General features: G+C 43.9%; 1 protein-coding gene across 1 annotated transcript in view; it reads left to right on the forward strand.

Annotated features, from left to right (window-relative positions):
- LOC137370967 (solute carrier family 35 member F2-like) overlaps positions 1 to 20,790 on the forward strand; it is a 94,117-nt gene that overhangs the window by 5,188 nt on the left and 68,139 nt on the right. The window contains exons 2-3 of the mRNA XM_068032858.1: positions 578 to 753; positions 875 to 1,002. Of these exons, the coding sequence (XP_067888959.1) occupies positions 578 to 753; positions 875 to 1,002 (304 nt within the window). The remainder of the gene's footprint in view (positions 1 to 577; positions 754 to 874; positions 1,003 to 20,790) is intronic.

The raw sequence follows: 20,790 nt of genomic DNA on the forward strand, positions 1-20,790 counted from the left end.
AAATTCTCAGTTTCTTCTGCTGCAATCTGGTTAGAATCTCTTCTGCTGCTCTTCACAGTTGTATTCTTTTTTGCAATTTACAAATCTGTTTTCTGATGTACCCTACTCTTTTTCTATATTGTTCTAAGTGAGGTTCTCCCTTTGTCCAGGCCTCCATCTCACACGCTTCTGCTTCCAGCTTCTTCTACTCTTTGAACTGTCCTGTCCACCCAATTTACATCAAAGTTATGAGACCATCTGTCAGATGTCACACTGTATCAAACAGCCAACAATTCACAACTGAATTACGTATTAAAAAAAAGTGCAAAATAAAGGGAAATCTAGCCATTTGCTTTTTTTTAAAAAATGAAAGAACCTTCCTTGAGAGAAGGCAAGCAGCAATCAATTTGGAGAATTTTCCAAATTCCAATCAGAGGGACCATATTAAGTTTATTTAAATCATCCTTTCAAATTGGTGGGATGCCTTATACTTGTTGGGGGTTCATTGTTAGGTATTTCTCTTTAATACTCACTTTTCAGGCTAGCTCTAAAATGGCCAAATATTCATGTACTAATTATAATTCATGATTTATTTTAGGAGTCTTCTAAAGATATTACTTCTTGGTCAAGGATTATCCATGTTGTTATGTGGAACTGCAATTAGCAGTCAATATTTGACAGCTGACTTTGCTGTGAACACTCCAGTGCTTCAAGGTTTTATCAACTACCTTCTATTGTTCCTGGTTTACACTGGGATATTGGCGTTCAGGCAGGGTAGGTAGTGAACAAAAACACAAATCTGTTTGAAATGTTCAGAATCAGCAGAATGTACAGTAATTTGTTAAAATAATTGTAGCATCAAAACTGAAGTGTTGCTAATTTTACTTTTAATCAGGCAATGACAATTTACTACAAATATTGAAGACAAGATGGTGGAAGTATCTTCTGCTGGGATTAATTGATGTTGAAGCAAACTACCTTGTAGTCAAAGCTTACCAGTATACAACATTAACAAGTGTTCAGGTATGTGTTGTTGTTATTACTACAGTTATCATATCCCTTATTTTCCTATAAGCAGATGGCAAGAATTTAGCAAATCCTTACCTCCAATTTTCTCTCCTTTGCCCTAAAATTGAGTTGTGGTGGGGTATGGCTCACAGTAGCCATCTGACACCTCATTCAAGTGAACAAACTTTTTGTGTGACTCTAGACAGCAGTAGACTTTTTAATGGTGAAGGTCATCATAACTGATCACATCCTGGAATATTTTACTCCTTTCCACCTTGACAATGCTGATGCGTTGTAATGTTACCGCTGTTGCCCTGGCTGACATCAGCAAACTCAATACTGAGCAGTGATTGACTTTGGGATTTTTCTCCTCTGCATGGTTCAGTATCCTATTGTGTGGTGCATTTATAAATTAATCCAATAATAAGCATAGAATCATCGAATGGTTACAGAACAGAAGGAGGCTATTTGGCCCGTTGTGTCCATGCCAGCTCTCTGCAAGAGCAAATCAGCTAGTCCCACTCCCCTGCCCTTTCCCCGAGGCCCTGCAATTATTTTCTCTTCAGGTGCTTATCTAATTCCCTTTTGAAAGCCAAGATTGAATCTGCCTTCACCACACTCTCAGGCAGTGCATTCCAGATCCTAACCACTCACTGCGTGAAAAAGCTTTTCTTCATGTTGCTGTTGGTTCTTTTGCTATTCACTTTATATTGATGTCCTCTGGTCTTTTACCCTAGTGCCAATGGGAACAATTTCTCTCTATCGACTCTATCTAGAGCCCTCATGATTTTGAACACCTCTATTAAATCTCCTCTCGACCTTCTCATCTTTAGAGAGAACAGCTCCAGCTTCTCCAATCTACCCATGTAACTGAAGTCCCTGGAACCATTCTTGTAAATCTTTTCTGCGTCCTCTCTAAAGCCTTCACATCCTTCCTAAAGAATTGGACACAATACTTCAGTTGAGACCGAACAGTGTTTTATAAAGCTTCATCTTAACTTCCTTGCTTTTGTACTCTATGCCTCTATTTATAAAACCCACGATATCATATCCCTTTTTAACTGCTTACTCAACCTGCCTTGCCACCTTCAACCATTTGTGTACATATACCCTCAGGTCGCTGTTCCTGCAATCCCTTTAGAATTAGACCTTTATTTTATATTGCCTTTTATTTTTCTTCCTACCAAAATGCATCTCTTCACACTTGTCTGCATTAAATTTCATCTGCCATGTGTCTGTCCATTCCGTCAGCCTGTCTATGTCTTCTTGAAGTCTGTCACTCTCCTCCCTCACAGTTCACAATACTTCCAAGCTTTGTATCACTGCAAATTTTGAAATGGTGCCTTGTACCCAAGTCTAGGTTATTAATGTAGATCAAGAAAAGCAGTGATCTTAGTACTGATCCACTGTATACCTTCCTCCAGTCCAAAAAACAACTGGTCATCATTACAGTCTGTTTCCTATCACTCAGCCAATTTTGTATCCGTACTGCCACCGTCCCCTTTATTCCATGGGCTTTAACTTTTCTGGCAAGCCTATTATCTGACACTTTTATCAAAAGCCTTTTGGGAGTCCTTGTAGTCCACATCATCATCATTACCCTAATCAACCCTCTCTGTTACCTCAATCAAGTTAGTTAAACATGATTTTCCTCTAACGAAACTGTGCTGGATTTCCTTAATTAATCCATACTTGTCCAAGTGACTGTTTTTTTCCCCAGATTATTCTTTCTAAAAGTTTTCCCACCACTGAAGCTATACTGAATTGCCTGTAGTTTGTCTTCACACCCTTTTTTGAACAAGGATGTAACATTTGCAATTCTTCAGTCCTCTCACATCATCCCTGTATCTAAGGAGGATTGGAAGATTATGGCCAGTGCTTCTACATTTCCTCCCCTACTTCCGACAGTATGCTTGGCAGGGACAGGCACCGAAATGTTGCATCACGGAGATTTGACAAAATTATTGACTCAGCCATGGCCATGGGGGCAATTAATCTGTAGGTAAATTGTATAGCCAATCTAATGCCATCAAAACACAGTCTGATTTTAAAACAAATTTCTCCATATAAATAAAGTAGCTAAGCATACAAATATCAATGGAGAGCAAAGCAACTGTATTAGCTAGTTAACAAGCAAAAAAGTAGGCAATGCCAATGTGAACTACTTTTGTTGACAGAATAGAGCTAGCTACACCATGTCATGGGGTGGTAGATGGACCTTATCGGAGGACCTCAGTGAATTCACACTGTGTCAGGAGTACAAATTCATCCAATAAGGAGTGGATTGTTATTGTGGTCATTGAGGTGAGGCAGTAAAAAAATCAGTCAAAGGAAAGCTGTTCCTATTAACTGAAGGTACAGGAGTAAGAGGACACAGATTGGAGGTTTTAAGCAAGAGATGCAGGGGGAATGTGAGGAAGAATTGGGGTGGCACAGTGGTTAGCATTGCAGCCTCACAGCTCCAGCGACCCGGGTTCAATTCTGGGTACTGCCTGTGTGGAGTTTGCAAGTTCTCCCTGTGTCTGCGTGGGTTTCCTCCGGGTGCTCCGGTTTCCTCCCACATGCCAAAAACTTGCAGGTTGATAGGTTAATTGGCCATTATAAATTGCCCCTAGTCTAGGTAGGTGGTAGGGAAATATAGGGACAGGTGGGGATGTGGTAGGGATATGGGATTAGTGTAGGATTAGTATAAGTGGGTGGTTGATGGTCGGCACAGACTCGGTGGGCCGAAGGGCCTGTTTCAGTGCTGTATCTCTAAACTAAACTAAACTAAACTAAAAAAGAACATTTTACACAGCGCGTGGTAATGACCTGGAACTCGCCACCCGCAAGGGTGGTGGAAGCAGAGACAATGACTTCAAGAGGAAGTTGCATAGCCACCTGAGAGAAATAGACTTGCACAGCTACGGGGATCGAGTGGGGGAGCGGGACTGACTGGATTGCTCTACTGAGAGCTGGCATGGACTCAATGGGCTGAATAGCCTCCTTCTGTGCTGTTATGAATCTATGAAATCTGGAAGACAGACCATTTCTCACACTGCTATTGTCACAAGACCCATGATGATCAATGTTAATGCAACTTCTTCACCTATTTGTAATATGTGTCCGAAGACAGGGCAGCTAATCAAAAGGGTGGTGATCACCAAATCAGGAGAATTTTAGAGGATGGAGCAGATAGTATTTCAGAAGAGTTATGCAAAACAGAAAAGCAGAGTGGGACAGGAAGGGGCAGAGGGATTAACAGTAGGTAGCCAAGACCAGTTTATTCATCAGGGTTGGCTGTTAAACTAGGTCCTGGATTCTAAAATACAGAAACAACAGCATCTCTCATGGATAAAATGTCATTTACTCACCAAAGCTAGGAACAAAATTAGATAAACACCTTAACAATTAAAGACACCCTTCAGTTCCTCCAATAAATTTACTTATGTCTAGATCTCAGTCTATCACTGTCAATTCTGATTCAGCTCTGACAAGATAATTATTAACAAAAAACTTTTCTGCAAAAAATTGATTAGTTGTTACTGCATATATTATTCAGTTACTAAATGTTTAGTCACTATCTGCAAGATTGTACTCCAGACTAACCTATTTTTGTCCAAACCAAATCTCTTACCTGTTAGCAAAGGTGCACTTTTAATGTAATGTAATATGATACAGACAACTTTCAAATGACATTGGCCACTCAGGTTTTCTGTCCTCAAAATGATGCACATTGCGGTTACTGATCTTTGACATACTTGTAAAACTTGTCCGTTAATCCAATTTACAGCAAAAAAAATCCCATTAATGACTGTTTCTAACATGGTCATCAAAACATAATAGATTTTTACTATTGGCTGGATTTTATGTGGCTGCCATGAGGGCTCATTAACATGGTCAGGGTGGCTGCTCCCCCTTCGATTACATGGAGGGGGCGGGCGAGCTGTGCCCAGCAACGGCACCCGGCGCCACTGCACCGGCGCCACTTTTAAAGGGCTTAGAGCCCTAAATAACCGTTTCAAATCTTAAAGGTAAATTTTATATAAAAGGCTTAAAAATGATTTTAAAAATCTTTCCAACCCCACTCCCACCACGCCTTACATTTAATTCATCGTCCACTCACCCTCCAAAATACTTACCTTGACTACGTGACCATCCACCCCGCCCAAAGTTCACAAACTCTAACGCTCAACCCCTTCCCCAACCAATCCTAAGAGTTTGACCCCACTTTACCCCTCCCACACTGAGAAAAGTACCTCCTCCCCCCTCCCTACAGGAGTCGCACTTTGTTTCCCCGGTCGGGGATCCGAATGCACGTCGATGCCGTCTGCCAGGATGAAAGTCTCAACTGCTGTCTGAATTGCAGTGGCTGGCATGTTAATAAATGGTAAGTGCCAATCTGCATATTGTAATGTGGGTCCCATTGCCAAGCGGTGGGAGGCGGGGGTGGGGGCTGACATGAGGCATCACCGCCACTGCTGAGATCAGGATGGGTCCTGCAGGCATCAAGGTTGGTGGCGGGCCTCATCCAGAGCAACCTTCATGTCCTCCCTGCCACCGTTCCCAATATCGAGGGCTCTATAAAATTCAGCCCTATGTTTTCCCGACTGTTTGTAAAGCTGCAAATGCAACATGGATTTTGTTAAAGTATCGTCGGCGGTTCATCATAGATTAAGGATTATTAAAGCTATTTGTTACATTGTATTTACTAACAATTGTGTAGGTCAGTAGCATCTTGTTTTTGCTAATATCACTCAGCCTCATTACACCGTACTCTTGTATTCATGAGGAACATACAGTGCTGGGTTCTGGAGATACCTTGGATTTTCTTGCCTGTTTTCCCCTGAATACAAATTCTGGAACAATGTGATTTCAAATGGATAGCAGTGGAATTGTGACATTTATATAGAAGTAAATGTCCAGCAATTTTCAACATGTCACTGAGCTTGTGTCCCACGTGAAAGTAATGCATGCCAGAGTGTAGAAATCGAGACATTCCCTAAGAGACTTTTGCCATTTTAAAATGAGTTTACATAAAACAAGCCTTTAAACTTGTGTTTAAAATAATGTAGCTGTTAGGTTATTTTAAAACACAAGGTTAAAGGCTTGGAGCAGGGATGTCCAACCTTTTCACATGTGGGGCCATATTACAATTTTTGTGTTACATAAGGGGCTGGTGAGACAATTTTGGAAAGATAAAGGCATTAAAAATTTATCTCGCTATTAATCAAAACAACAACAAATGTGCATTTGTGAAGAATCTTTAAATGATAAGATTAATTTATTGACTTACTTTCTCATTACTTTGTTGAAACTTGGCTTTTTAAAAATTCGTTTGTGGGATCTGGGTGTCGCTGGCCAGGCCAACATTTATTGCCCATCCCTAATTGCCCTTGAGAAGGTAGTGGTGAGCTGCCTTCTTGAACCGCTGCAGTCCTTGGGGTGTAGGTATGCCCACAGTGCTGTTAGGAAGGGAATTTCAGGATTTTGACCAGCAACAGTGAAGGAATGGTGATATAGTTCCAAGTCAGGATGGTGTGTGGCGTGGAGGAAACTTGCAGGTGGTGGTGTTCCCATGCATCTGTTTCCCTTGTCCTTCTAAGTGGTAGAGGTCAAGGGTTTGGAAGGTGCTGTCCAAGGAGCCTTGGTGAGTTGCTGCAGTGCATCTTGTATATGATGCACACTGGTGCCACTGTGTATCAGTGGTGGAGGGAGTGAATGTTTGTGGATGGTGTGTCAATCAAGTGCACCGCTTTGTCCTGGATGGTGTCGAGCTTCTTGAGTGTTGTTGGAGTTGCACCCATCCAGACAAGTGCAGAGTATTCCATCACACTCCTGAGCTGTGCCTTGTAGATGGTGGACAGGCCTTAGGAGTCAGGAGGTGAGTTACTTTCCGCAGGATTCCTAGCCTCTGACCTGCTCTTTTAGCCACGGTATTTATATGGCTACTCCAGTTCAGTTTCTGGTCAAAGGTAACCCCCAGGATGTTGATAGTGGGGGATTCAGCGGTCGTAATGCCATTGAATGTCAAGAGAAGATAGTTAGATTCTCTCTTGTTGGAGATAGTCATTGCCTGGCGCTTGTGTAGCGCGAATGTTACTTGCCACTTATTAGATCTCTCTCTCTGCATCTCTCTCCCTCTGTCCCCTCTTTCTCTGCCCATCCCCCTCTCTCTGCCCGTTCCTCTCTGCATCCCCTCCCCCGCCCCCGGACCACTGCTGAGAGCAGGAACAGTGGTTTCGACACTTCAGACAGATTCGGGGTTTTCCAACAGGTTCTGATATTTTTTAAAAGTCCGCCAGAAAAACACTAATCTGTCCAAAGTTCAGAAACCACTGTTCTGCTACAGCCCATGTCAGCTCTGAATATGGAAAGGAATGTTAATGAGCATTAGATAAAGAGTTGAGCTTAGAAATTCCAATTCAGCTGTGAAACTGACAGTGCAATCTTGTTTTAAATAGGGTCTGATCAGAAAGAAGAAGCTAATTGGAAATTTCTCATCCCTGAAATTACCAGTCACAACTTCAAAATTTTTTATCTTGGACACAGGTGTCCATGTACAGGCACGACGCCGACCCCTATTTCCTCTTTATCAATTTTAGCCCATTCAGTGCCTCAACTGCCTCCTCTTTCGCTATGACTTGGGCAGCATCTTCTTCCTTGGTAAAGACAGGTGCAAAGTAGCCAGTTAGTACCTTAGCCATGTCCTCTGTTCCATGTCAAGATCTTCTTTTTGGTCCCTAATCAGCCTCGCCCCTCACCATGACCATTTTACTTTATATATGCCGATAGAAGACTTTTGCATTCCCTTTTATGTTAGCTGCCAGTCTCTTCTCATACTCTCTTTGCCTTTCATTTCCTTTTTCACTTCCCCTCTGAACTTTACATTCAGCTTATTTCTCTCTTGTATTATCAACCTGACCTGTGTCATACTCACCCTTTTCCTACATCATCTTACTCTTTCATCTAGGGAGCTCTGGCTTTGGTCGCCCTACCTTTCTCCCTTGTGGAAATGCACCACGACTGTAACCGAACCATCTCATCTCCAAAGGCAGCCTATTGTTTTGTTATAGTTTTGCCTGCCAATCTTTGATTGCAATTTGCCTGGGCCAGATCTGTTCTCACCCCCACAGAAATTTGCCCTCCTCTAATTAATTATTTTTATTCTAGATTGCTCCTTATCCTTTTCCTTCCTATTATCTCCTATTATTTCCCATTTACTATCAGCTTTTTATATATCAACATTTTAATGTAACTAGGCCTCTATAATTTGTGCTTTCCCTGAGTTCATTCATGTGTGCATTTTGGCTGCTGCTCCAGTCCAGAGCCCAAGATTCTGTTTCTATTCTTGTTCTTTTTTATACGTCTTTTCTCTTTACTCACCCAAGGCCTCTCTCTTCTATCATGCCCCCTTTCACTTCTCCACTCTCAGGTGCTCTGCCCTACCAATTCCCTACTCCAATTCTTTAATACTCCTCAATCTTTTTGCTCTTTCTACTGTCCTAGCTTTGAGTCCCTCTAAGAGAACCCTACAGCTTCCCTCTGTGTCTCTCTCAGCATCCTCTGAAGGGCTCACCGAGGCTCACAGCGCTGGCTCATTATGAGCAGCAACCCCAATTGCCCCATCCCACTCTCTCATCGACCTTCCCTTCCAGTGCGCCCACTGGGGGCTAATCTTGCCAATCTTCTTCCATCAAATTAACTCCTCCCACTGCTGATCCTGTGGCTCTGCTCTCACCACTCCTCTACACATCTACCTCCAGAATGTCTGTTCACTTGTGAACAAGACCCTTGCCATCCATAAGATTATTGTGGATGATTTGAAGTGATTTATGACTTTAATCCCTTTATAGGGACTAAACTAAATCAGGAGTACATCTCTATGAATCTCCTGTAATTAAGTTCAAACCAGACAAATTCTTATAGACACTAATTTGTGTCCAAAGAATTGAGCTAGTTTTCCCTCAAAGAAAGAAAACTAACAGAGAATATTACCATCTTTCGGATAGCCTATTTTTAATAATTATGGCTAAGTCATAAATATCCCAGATATTATAAGAGTCTGGGAAACTCTCTTCAATATGTATCTCTCCACCTAAAGAGAGACACAGAGAGGGGGTTCTTGTAGAATACAGAATGCTACATGTGACGATTCATTAACTTTTCTATATTTATTAAAGAATTTAACAGGCAATACACTTTTAAGTGGATAAGTATATCACAATATCAAATATTATTAAGAGATGTAACACATAATCTTATTTCTAACGTAGAATCCAAAATTTAACCTTGCTAATATTACAACAAAATATCTTAGAATATCCATCAAAATTTAAAGTAAACTTTTACCTTAAATTCCCCAAATAAGCTATGGGGTGAGAAATATTGTTTGAGGAATTCAACACTTTTAATTTTTGCTTCAGATACCCTCATGTTTATACTGTTTCTAAGGTGTCATATGACCTTTTAACATATAGATGTTATCTTTCTGTGTGTGTTTTTCTTGCTTTCAAGATCCACATTTGATAGTATCATTAACTACCATCTCATCTTAATGTTTTACTGGAAACCCCCTGCTCTTGAAATTGTGAGCATTTATCTGGTCAAAATATTTATAATTGTGTTTATTTGACCTCTTGTTCCTGTAAGTACTATTCCGTTTTATTGTCTATAATTGTGTTTTATGGTAGGTTGAACCCTCTTTGTGGGTCAATCTGCCTACATTTACTAACACCATCAACTAATTATATTTTATGGCTATCTTTTACTGATGTCACACAGGATATTTCAATGTGTGTATTTATCCTCCAAGTCCCTGGCGACAGAGACGCTGAAATGGATTTCCCAACTTAAAAGTTGTTTCTGGTTCATATTCTATTGTAACAGGAACCTTGAAAGACCTTGAAATTTTTTAACGCTACCTTCTTAAAGGGGAATGTCAGTGAGTCTTGAAAACTGACCATTTATTCAATCTTTAATTCTAAAAGGTATAATATATTAACTATATCTAAATTCTACCTAATTAAGCCTATTATACCTAAATTCCATCACAGATTGCATCGACATCATGGCCTTAACAGAAACTTGGCTGAGTGGCGATGACACCTTTCCCCTTAGTGAAGTTTCCCCACCTGGTTATGTCTTCCACCACTTGCCCCGTCAAGACAATCATGGTCGTGGTTTGGTGCTTATCAACAACTCACACCTTGGCCTGACCCCCTACTCCTCTGACACTTTCTCCTCTTTTGAGCAACTCATCTTCTTCAAACCTATTCACCTCTCATTCAAAATCATTGTCCTGTAGTGGTAGAGTTGTCTTAATTTGCCTTCCAAATATAATTTCTGCGGCTGATGGTAATCCTGTGCTGATTGATGTTGCCATTAAGTGTAACATGGCTACATGTAGATCTTGCTTTGTTTCTCGACACTTCACAATCATTGATTTGACTGTGTGAACCATTCTTTCAGCTAGGCCGTTTGACCTGGGGTAATGTGGTGAAGATGTGACATAGTTCACTGCCCTTTTTTAACACATACCTTCAAATGGTTTGGCAGTATATTGTGGTCCCTCTGTGGATCGCCACCTTGATGTGGTGGAGAGGCTTGAGCACTCCGATGATCCCTTGAACGATGCTGTTGGGAGCTTTTTGCTCCTGGTAGGGCCACCCATGGCAGAAAGGTTGGGGGGAGGTACCAGACAAAGTGCAGTCTGAAAAGTCCTCAACGGCAGAACAGGCAAAGGAAGACTGTTCGTTGCACCTACTGCGAAGGTGGAACAAGACTACAGCGGCAAAGTGGTCCCGGTCATCATGGTTTGACACATCATTGAAATCTGACCACCAATCAGTCAAGATTGTGTGGACAATGACGGTGCCCCAAGGTCCCCACATTAATAAAAGTCAGGCACAGGCTTCTACCAGGGTCCATTTGCCAAGTCCTGTGGCGATGGAGAATTGGCAACAAGGACAGGGCTGTGAACCTGGGAGTCTCTAGTCAAGAATTTGCACACAGGTGACAGATGCATGAAGATTGTTGGACACCTGTGTTGGACAGAGGTGTCTTTGGACAGCAGCATCTGTGACTGAGCAGTACTCTTCAGGATACTGCCCTCTGCTCACCCCAAATGGGGAGGGGGCTAGAAAAGGTGCCTGAACAATAGGCTGTCCCACTTTCTCCTGGTTGGGGAACGACACACTGCGGGATCACCATGTTTGTGATCAAAGAAGGAAAACTTTAAACTTTGCAACTTAGAATTTTAGAACACTCCTGGATAATCTCTGGAGTGACTGTCTGTCTGGAAAGAAGACCAGCAATCATATCACGTGATCTATCAAGACTCCAAATGGACATCACCACCCTCAGTGAGACCCACTTTCCTGGAGAAGGGCAGCTGAAGGAACAAGCAGGGGGTACACCTTCTACTGGAAAGGAAAGGCTGAGAGTGACCCTCTTGTTCATGGATTTAGTTTTGCCATCCAGAACAGGATCTTGGATACACAGCCAGAACTCCCCAACTGTATAAACGAAAGATTCATGACACTTCACCTACAGCTCAGTAATAATCAATATGCCACCATCATCAGCACTTATGCCCCAACCCTTGACATCGATGAAGATGTTAAGGAAAATTTCTATTCTGACCTTGATGAAGTCTTCACTGCCATGCCAAAAGAAGAGAGTATCATTCTTCTGGGGGACTTTACTGCCAGGGTTGGCTGTGATTCCGATACCTGGAGAGAAACCACTGGGAAAAACGGGGTGGGAAAAGCCAATGAAAATGGTGTCCACCTTCTGACAAAGTTTCAGCATGGTATCATTATAACAAACACCCTCTTCCGCCAGAAGGACCAATACAAAATCACATGGAGGTATCCTAGATCAAAGCACTGGCACCTGCTGGATTATGTCATTGCTCGAGTCAAAGATCTAAGTGATGTCTGTATCACTCGATCCATGCAGAGAACTGATGCCTACTGGACAGATCATCAAATTGTTCGATCGGTGATGAACATTCACCTAGCACCAAGGCAGCGCAAGACCCAAAAGTCCACGAGGCAGAAGATCAATTTCTCAGGCCTAAACAGCCCAACCGAAGAGAGGAATTCCAAGTGTAGCTCACAACCAATCCGGAAAATCTTCACACGTCTAACTCAATTTCAGAACAGTGGGAACAAATAAAGTCAGCTGTACTAGACTCCTGTGTCCAGACCATTGGTTTTGAGCATCGTTGTCACCAGGACTGCTTCGACAAAATGATGCTGAAATATGTGACCTCCTGGAACAAAAATGAGCAGCCTTCATTGCCTGGCAGAAGGTCACAAGTCAAGAAGGCAGCATTCCAACAGCTTAAGGCTGACACCCAAAGACAAATCTGGAAGGTAACAGTGGGAAGAGAAAGCCCGAGAGATCCAACAATGTGCTGATCATAATGACATGCGAAGCTTTTATGAAGCCACCAGGGTGAACTATAGACCAAGATCAAATGGACAAAATCCCCTTCACTCACAGAATGGTGTCTCTCTTCTTAAGGATGACCATGCCATCCGTCAATGCTGGAAAGAACATTTTCAACAATTCCTCAACCGTGAATCCACAGTGGCAGCTGATACTCTTCAGGCTATCTCCCGGTACCCTGTAGTAGAATCCATGGATGAACCACCATCGATGGGAGAGCTGCAACAAGCAATCAAACAGATGAAAAACAACAAAGCCTGCTGTCCTGATGGTATTGTAGCTGAGGTCTTCAAAGCTAGTGGGCTTTTGCTCACTTCAAGACTCCATGCACTCATCCTATGGATTTGGGAGGAAAAAGAACTCCCTCCCTACCACCCCCCCACCCCCCCCAATGACTTCAGGAATGTGACAACTGTAACTATCTTCAAGAAGGGAGATAAATCAGGCTGTGAATACTACTGAAGTATTTTCCTCTTGTCCATAGAAGGGAAAATCCTGACAAGCATTCTCCTAGGTCGCCTGCTTCCTGTGGCTGAGGAAATCCTCCCAGAGGCACAAGTGGCTTCTGATCTTCCAGAGGAACCTCCGACATGGTTTTTGTTGCCTAACAAATCTAGGAAAAACGTCGAACAATACCAGGAACTCTTCTTTTAATTCATTGACTTGACCAAAGCATTTGACTCAGTAAATTGTAAGGCTCTGTGGATTGTGCTCCAAAGGTTTGAATATCCAAGAAACTTCATCCTGCAACTGCTCCATGATATAACCACAACTATATTGAGTGGGAGATCCGACACAGATGCCTTCAAAATCCGGACCAGGGTCAAGCAAGGCTGTGTGATAGCCCCCATACTATTTACAATCTACCTGACAGTGGCTATTCACCTTATGAAAGATCGGCTGCACTCTAGTGTGAGTATTAAATACTCCCTAGATGGAAAACTCTTTAACCTCAGTCACCTCCATGCCAAAACTAAACTGACCACCATAGATATACATGATCTACAGCTTGTGGATGACTGCAGTGTTGTTGCCCACTCTGCACCAGATTTGCAAGCCGCTCTCGATCTCTTCAATTCTGCATACAAGAGACTCTGCCTGTCCTTGAATATTGCCAAAACAAAACTCATATCAACCCACACCTGGTCAGTCAAATATTCCACCTCCCATATATGTTGAAAGAGACACTCTGGAATATGTTGAGCACTTCCTATACTTTGGCAGCCACCTCTCTCAAAAGGCCACCATTGATGAGGAGATCCAACACTGGATCAGCTTTCTACAAACTATTGCAGTGAGTGTTTGACAACAAAGACCTCTGCAAGTCAACAAATGTCCTAGTGTACAGAGCAGTTGTTGTCACCACACTCCTGTACTGCAGTAAGACCTGGACTGTGTATCAGCGACATATAAGAGAGAAATTCCATCAGCAATGCCTCCGCCGCATCCTCCGGATTCAATGGGAGGACCGTTGAACAAACACTAGTGTCCTTCTTGAAGTCAGCTCCACAAGCATTCAGGCAAAACTCTTGCAAAGCCAACTTCAATGGACTGGACACTGTGCCTAAAGATCTTCGGGTCGAGAATCGGTCTGTTTAGTCACCTGAAGACCCATGGCAGAAACTAGTGATCTTGAGTTGAATCGAGGGACAGACAACGATGATATTGTGGTGAATTGTCCAATATTATCTCCTCCGGAGGGCCAAATAAGCTGAATATTGCGCTGATAATGTTAGCAACTGATTGGCTCAATGTGTCCCTCAATTGCCAGATTATGGGGAACTTAGAGAAATAAGCGATTAGCAAAGGATAGCCATCACCTTGGATAGAGAAAAGATCAATGGCGACCAGTGTCCAAGGATCCGAGGGAACTTGGTGCAGGAGAAGTGGCTCTTTACGTTGGCTTGATGCTTTTGGCATGCATCACATGACCGTAATGCTCGCTCAATGTTTAGTTTAGAGATACAGCACTGAAACAGGCCCTTCGGCCCACCGAGTCTGTGCCGACCATCAACCACCCATTTATACTAATCCTACACTAATCCCATATTCCTACCACATCCCCACCGACCCTATATTTCCCTACCACCTACCTATACTAGGGACAATTTATAATGGCCAATTTACCTACCAACCTGCAAGTCTTTTGGCTTGTGGGAGGAAACCGGAGCACCCGGAGAAAACCCACGCAGACACAGGGAGAACTTGCAAACTCCACACAGGCAGTACCCAGAATTGAACCCGGGTCGCTGGAGCTGTGAGGCTGCGGTGCTAACCACTGCGCCACTGTGTCATTGTTAATTCCCAGCCAGCAGACAGTTTCACGTGCAAGTCTTCTGGATTTCTCTACATCCATATGGCCTTGGTACAACTGCAATAGGAGTCAAGGTGAAGCAACTGGAAAATTAACACTGGCCTTTCCTTGAAGATCATGCCACTAGAAACCCCCAGCTCATCTCAGTATGGTCAAAAGATTCTCTAAGTTCTGCAGGAACTTCTTGTGTCGTATCCTGTAACAATGAGTTGCCATATCTCCATTAAGACTGGGTTTCTAGAAGTTCCTTCCTGTAGTTCCTTCAGCTTCCTTTGTCCAAATCATATCAAATCTATCTGGTATACATCTTCCAGCTCTATGTCGAATTTGTTAACCTGGATGGCCAATCGAACGTCTTTATACTTTCTGGGATTGGATAATCTGCTAAGCATGTCTGAGGTCACTAAGATTCTCAGCCTCATATCTGACCTTGCAGACATATCCTTGCACTTTTATCAATAGTTGCTGCAGATGGGATGGTGCATTGGTGAGCGGTTTCTGCCATATCATAGCCAATGGTTTATGATCAGTCTCGACGATGAAATGGTTTACAAAAAGATAAGTGTGAAACTTGGTGATTCTGAATACCAGAGCTAGCATTTCCCTTTCTATGTTGAAATAACTTGCCTGTGTGGGTGACAAGCTCTTTGAACCAAAAGCAATTGGATGATCCTCTTGCAACAAGCGTGCTCCCAAACCTTTCAAAGAAGCATCTGCTTCAAGAAAGGTATCCTTATTCAGGCCATAATACTGTAACCGTGCCTCTGGCAACAATTACTTCAACAAATCAAATGCATGCTGGTGGTCCTCAAGCCACAGATTTTTTTATTCATTCATGGGTTGAGGGCATTGATGGCAAGGCCAGCATTTATTGCCCATCCCTAATTTCCCTTGAGAAGGTGGTGGTGAGCTGCCTTCTTGATCCGCTGCAATCCATGTTGGGTAGGTACACCCACAGTGCTGTTAGGAAGGGAGTTCCAGGATTTTGACCCAGCGACAGTGAAGGAACGGCGATATAGTTCCAAATCAGGATGGTATGGGGTCGCCAAGAGTGTCCCTGCTGAATGCATCTGCGGGAAGTGCACCCAACTCCAGCTCCTCGCAGACCGCGTTAGGGAACTGGAGCTGGATGAACTTCGGATCATTCGGGAGGCGGAGGGGATTATTGACAGGAGTTATAGGGAGGCAGTCGCACCTCAGGTAAAAGAAGTAGGTAGATGGGTTACCGTCAGGGGAAGGAAAGGGAACCAGCAGGCAGTGCAGGGATCCCCTGTGGCCGTTTCCCTCAACAACAGGTATACCGTTTTGGATACTGTTGAGGGGGACGACTTACCAGGGGTAAGCAATGGGGTGCAGGTCTCTGGCACAGAGTCTGTCCCTGTTGCTCAGAAGGGAAAGGGGAAGAGGAGCAGAGCATTAGTCATTGGGGACTCCATAGTTAGGGGAACAGATAGGAGGTTCTGTGGGAACGAGAGAGACTCACGGTTGGTGTGTTGCCTCCCAGGTGCCAGGGTACGTGATGTCTCTGATCGTGTTTTTGGGATCCTTAAGGGGGAGGGGGAGCACCCCCAAGACGTGGTCCACATAGGCACCAACGACATAGGTAGGAAGAGAGATGGGGATTTAAGGCAGAAATTCAGGGAGCTAGGGTGGAAGCTTAGAGCGAGAACAACCAGAGTTGTTATCTCTGGGTTGTTGCCCGTGCCACGTGCTAGCGAAGAGAGGAATAGGGAGAGAGAGGAGTTGAACACGTGGCTGCAGGGATGGTGTAGGAGGGAGGGTTTTGGTTTCCTGGATAATTGGGGCTCTTTCTGGGGTAGGTGGGACCTCTACAAACAGGATGGTCTTCACCTGAACCAGAGGGGTACCAATATCCTGGGGGGGAGATTTGTTAGTGCTCTTCGGGGGGGGTTTAAACTAAATCAGCAGGGGAATGGGAACCTAAATTGTAGTTCCAGTGTACAGGCTGTTGAGAGTAGTGAGGTAGGGGATAAGGTTACAGGGATGCAAGAGGGCACTGGCAAGCAAGAACTTGGTTTAAAGTGTGTCTACTTCAACACCAGGAGCATCCGGAATAAGGTGGGTGAGCTTGCAGCATGGGTTGGTACCTGGGATCCTGATGTTGTGGCCATTTCAGAGACATGGGTAGAGCAGGGGCAGGAATGGATGTTGCAGGTTCCGGGATTTAGATGTTTCAGTAAGAACAGAGAAGAGGGTAAAAGAGGGGGGGGTGTGGCATTGTTAATGAAGGAAAGTATGACAGCGGCAGAAAGGACGTTTGAGGACTCGTCTACTGAGGTAGTATGGGCCGAGGTTAGAAACCGGAGAGGAGAGGTCACCCTGTTGGGAGTTTTCTATAGACCTCCGAATAGTTCCAGAGATGTAGAGGAAAGGATAGCGAAGATGATTCTTGACAGGAGCGAGAGTAACAGGATAGTGGTTATGGGGGACTTTAACTTTCCAAATATTTACTGGAAATACTATAGTTCGAGTACTTTAGATGGGTCTGTTTTTGTCCAGTGTGTGCAGGAGTGTTTTCTGACACAGTATGTGGACAGGCCAACCAGGGGCGATGCCACATTGGATTTGGTACTGGGTAATGAACCTGGCCAGGTGTTCGATTTAGATGTAGGTGAGCACTTTGGCGATAGTGATCACAATTCGGTTAGGTTTACCTTAGCGATGGGCAGGGACAGGTATATACCGCAGGGCAAGAATTATAGCTGGGGGAAAGGAAATTATGACGCGATTAGGCAAGATTTAGGATGTGTAGGATGGGGAAGGAAACTGCAGGGGATGGGCACAAACGAAATGTGGAGCTTATTCAAGGAGCAGCTAATGCGTGTCCTTGATAAGTATGTACCTGTCCGGCAGGGAGGAAGTTGTCGAGCGAGGAAGCCGTGGTTTACTCAAGAAGTTGAAGCGCTTGTCAAGAGGAAGAGGGCGGCTTATGTTAGGATGAGACGTGAAGGCTCAGTTAGGGCGCTTGAGAGTTACAAGCTAGCCAGGAAGGATCTAAAGGGAGGGCTAAGAAGAGCAAGGAGAGGACACGAGAAGTCATTGGCGGATAGGATCAAAGAAAACCCTAAGGCTTTCTATAGGTATATTAGGAATAAAAGAATGATAAGAGTTAGAACAGGGCCAATCAAGGATAGTAGTGGGAAGTTGTGTGCGGAATCAGAGGAGATAGGGGAAGCGTTAAATGAATATTTTTCGTCAGTATTTACAGTAGAGAAAAGAAAATGTTGCCGAGGAGATTACTGAGATACAGCCTACTAGGCTAGATGGGATTGAGATTCACAAGGAGGAGGTGTTAGCAATTTTGGAAAGAGTGAAAATAGATAAGTCCCCTGGGCCAGATGGGATTTATCCTAGGATTCTCTGGGAAGCCAGGGAGGAGATTGCAGAGCCGTTGTTGTTGATCTTTATGTCGTCATTGTCGACAGGAGTAGTGCCGGAGGACTGGAGGATAGCAAATGTTGTCCCCTTGTTCAAGAAGGGGAGTAGAGACAGCCCTGGTAATTATAGACCTGTGAGCCTTACTTCGGTTGTGGGTAAAATGTTGGAAAAGGTTATAAGAGATAGGATTTATAATCATCTTGAAAAGAATAAGTTCATTTGCGATAGTCAGCACGGTTTTGTGAAAGATCGGTCGTGGCTCACAAACCTTATTGAGTTTTTCGAGAAGGTGACCAAACAGGTGGATGAGGGTAAAGCCGTGGATGTGGTGTATATGGATTTCAGTAAGGCGTTTGATAAGGTTCCCCACGGTAGGCTATTGCAGAAAATACGGAAGTATGGGGTTGAAGGTGATTTAGAGCTTTGGATCAGAAATTGGCTAGCTGAAAGAAGACAGAGGGTGGTGGTTGATGGCAAATGTTCATCCTGGAGTTTAGTTACCAGTGGTGTACCGCAAGGTTCTGTTTTGGGGCCACTGCTGTTTGTCATTTTTATAAATGACCTGGATGAGGGTGTAGAAGGGTGGGTTAGTAAATTTGCGGATGACACGAAGGTCGGTGGAGTTGTGGATAGTGTCGAAGGGTGTTGTAGGGTACAGAGGGACATAGATAGGCTGCAGAGCTGGGCTGAGAGATGGCAAATGGAGTTTAATGCGGAGAAGTGTGAGGTGATTCACTTTGGAAGGAGTAACAGCAATGCAGAGTACTGGGCTAATGGGAGGATTCTTGGTAGTGTAGATGAGCAGAGAGATCTTGGTGTCCAGGTGCATAAATCCCTGAAAGTTGCTACCCAGGTTAATAGGGCTGTTAAGAAGGCATATGGTGTGTTAGCTTTTATTAGTAGGGGGATCGAGTTTCGGAGCCACGAGGTCATGATGCAGCTGTACAAAACTCTGGTGAGGCCGCACCTTGAGTATTGCGTGCAGTTCTGGTCACCGCATTATAGGAAGGATGTGGAAGCTTTGGAAAGGGTGCAGAGGAGATTTACTAGGATGTTGCCTGGTATGGAAGGAAGGTCTTACGAGGAAAGGCTGAGGGACTTGGGGTTGTTTTCGTTAGAGAGAAGGAGGAGGAGAGGTGACTTAATAGAGACATACAAGATAATCAGAGGGTTAGATAGGGTGGATAGTGAGAGTCTTTTTCCTCGGATGATGATGGCAAACATGAGGGGACATAGCTTTAAGTTGAGGGGTGAAAGATATAGGACAGATGTCAGAGGTAGTTTCTTTACGCAGAGAGTAGTAGGGGCGTGGAACGCCCTGCCTGCAACAGTAGTAGACTCGCCAACTTTAAGGGCATTTAAGTGGTCATTGGATAGACATATGGATGAAAATGGAATAGTGTAGGTCAGATGGTCGGCGCAACATCGAGGGCCGAAGGGCCTGTACTGCGCTGTAATGTTCTAATGTTCTAATGTATGTGGCTGGAGGGGAACTTGCAGGTGGTGGTGTTCCCATGTATGTGCTGCCCTTGTCCTTCTAGGTGGTAGAGGTTGTGGTTTTGGAAGATGCTGTCCAAGAAGCCTTGGTGCATTGCTGCAGTGTATCTTGTAGATGGTACACACTCCTGCCACTGTGCATCGGTCGTGGAGGGAGTTAATGTTTGTAGATGGGGTGCCAATCAAGTGGGCTGCTTTGTGCTGGATGGTGTCGAGCTTCTTGAGTGTTGTTGGAGCTGTACCCATCTCAGGCAAGTGGAGAGTATTCCATCACACTCCTGACTTGTGCCTTGTCGATGGTGGACAGGCTTTGGGGAGTCAGGAGGTGAGTTACTCACTACAGGATTCCTAGCCTCTGACCTGCTCTTGTAGCCATGGCATTTATATGGCTACTCCAGTTCAGTTTCTGGTCAAGGGTAACCCCCAGGATGTTGATAGTGGGGGCTTCAGGGATCATAATGCCGTTGAATGTCAAGGGGAGATGGTTAGATTCTCTCTTGTTGGAGATGGTCACTGCCTGCCTGGGTGGAGTGAATAAGATAAGATGTATCTTCCCATAGAAATGAGGACTTCTCTGCAAAAATTTGAGATGTAAGGAGCTAAAAAATTAAATAGACTGAGTCATCTCCGTAAGTCTTCCTTGTCTTGTGGACTTGGCATGGCTTGGATATCCTCTACTTTACTGGGATCTAGTTTTATGCCTGCATCTGTGTAAATGGAAACAAAAAAAATGATGTGATTTGTGTTCACGGCACACTTCTTGCTGTAGAATACAAGGCCTTCTTTTCTGGCATTTTGCATGAGGATGTGCAGATCCCTGTTTGTTGTGTAATCGCTTTCAGAGTGATGTCTCTTTAAGAACTCAATGTGCTAGTGAGCTAAATACCAGGATGTATTCATGCGACTAGAAGCCATAGTCACTTGACATTGTAACACTCTGGACAAAGGTTCTGTACATAGTTTGCTTTGTATTGTATACACTACTTTAGCTGTTGGCCATGAATAGAGTTGAACAGCAAGGGAGCTTCCTAGGGAGCTTCCAGCCCATGGCCATCTGCTCCCATCCCTAACGTTTTCTCCCCCAATCTGCCCTCTTAAACTGTTTAAATTCCCCTGGCTCTTTAAATCAGTTCATTTTAGCCCTATCTAAAAGTTAA

This window comes from Heterodontus francisci, chromosome 6 (assembly GCF_036365525.1).
Source record: "Heterodontus francisci isolate sHetFra1 chromosome 6, sHetFra1.hap1, whole genome shotgun sequence".
NCBI lineage: Eukaryota > Metazoa > Chordata > Chondrichthyes > Heterodontiformes > Heterodontidae > Heterodontus > Heterodontus francisci.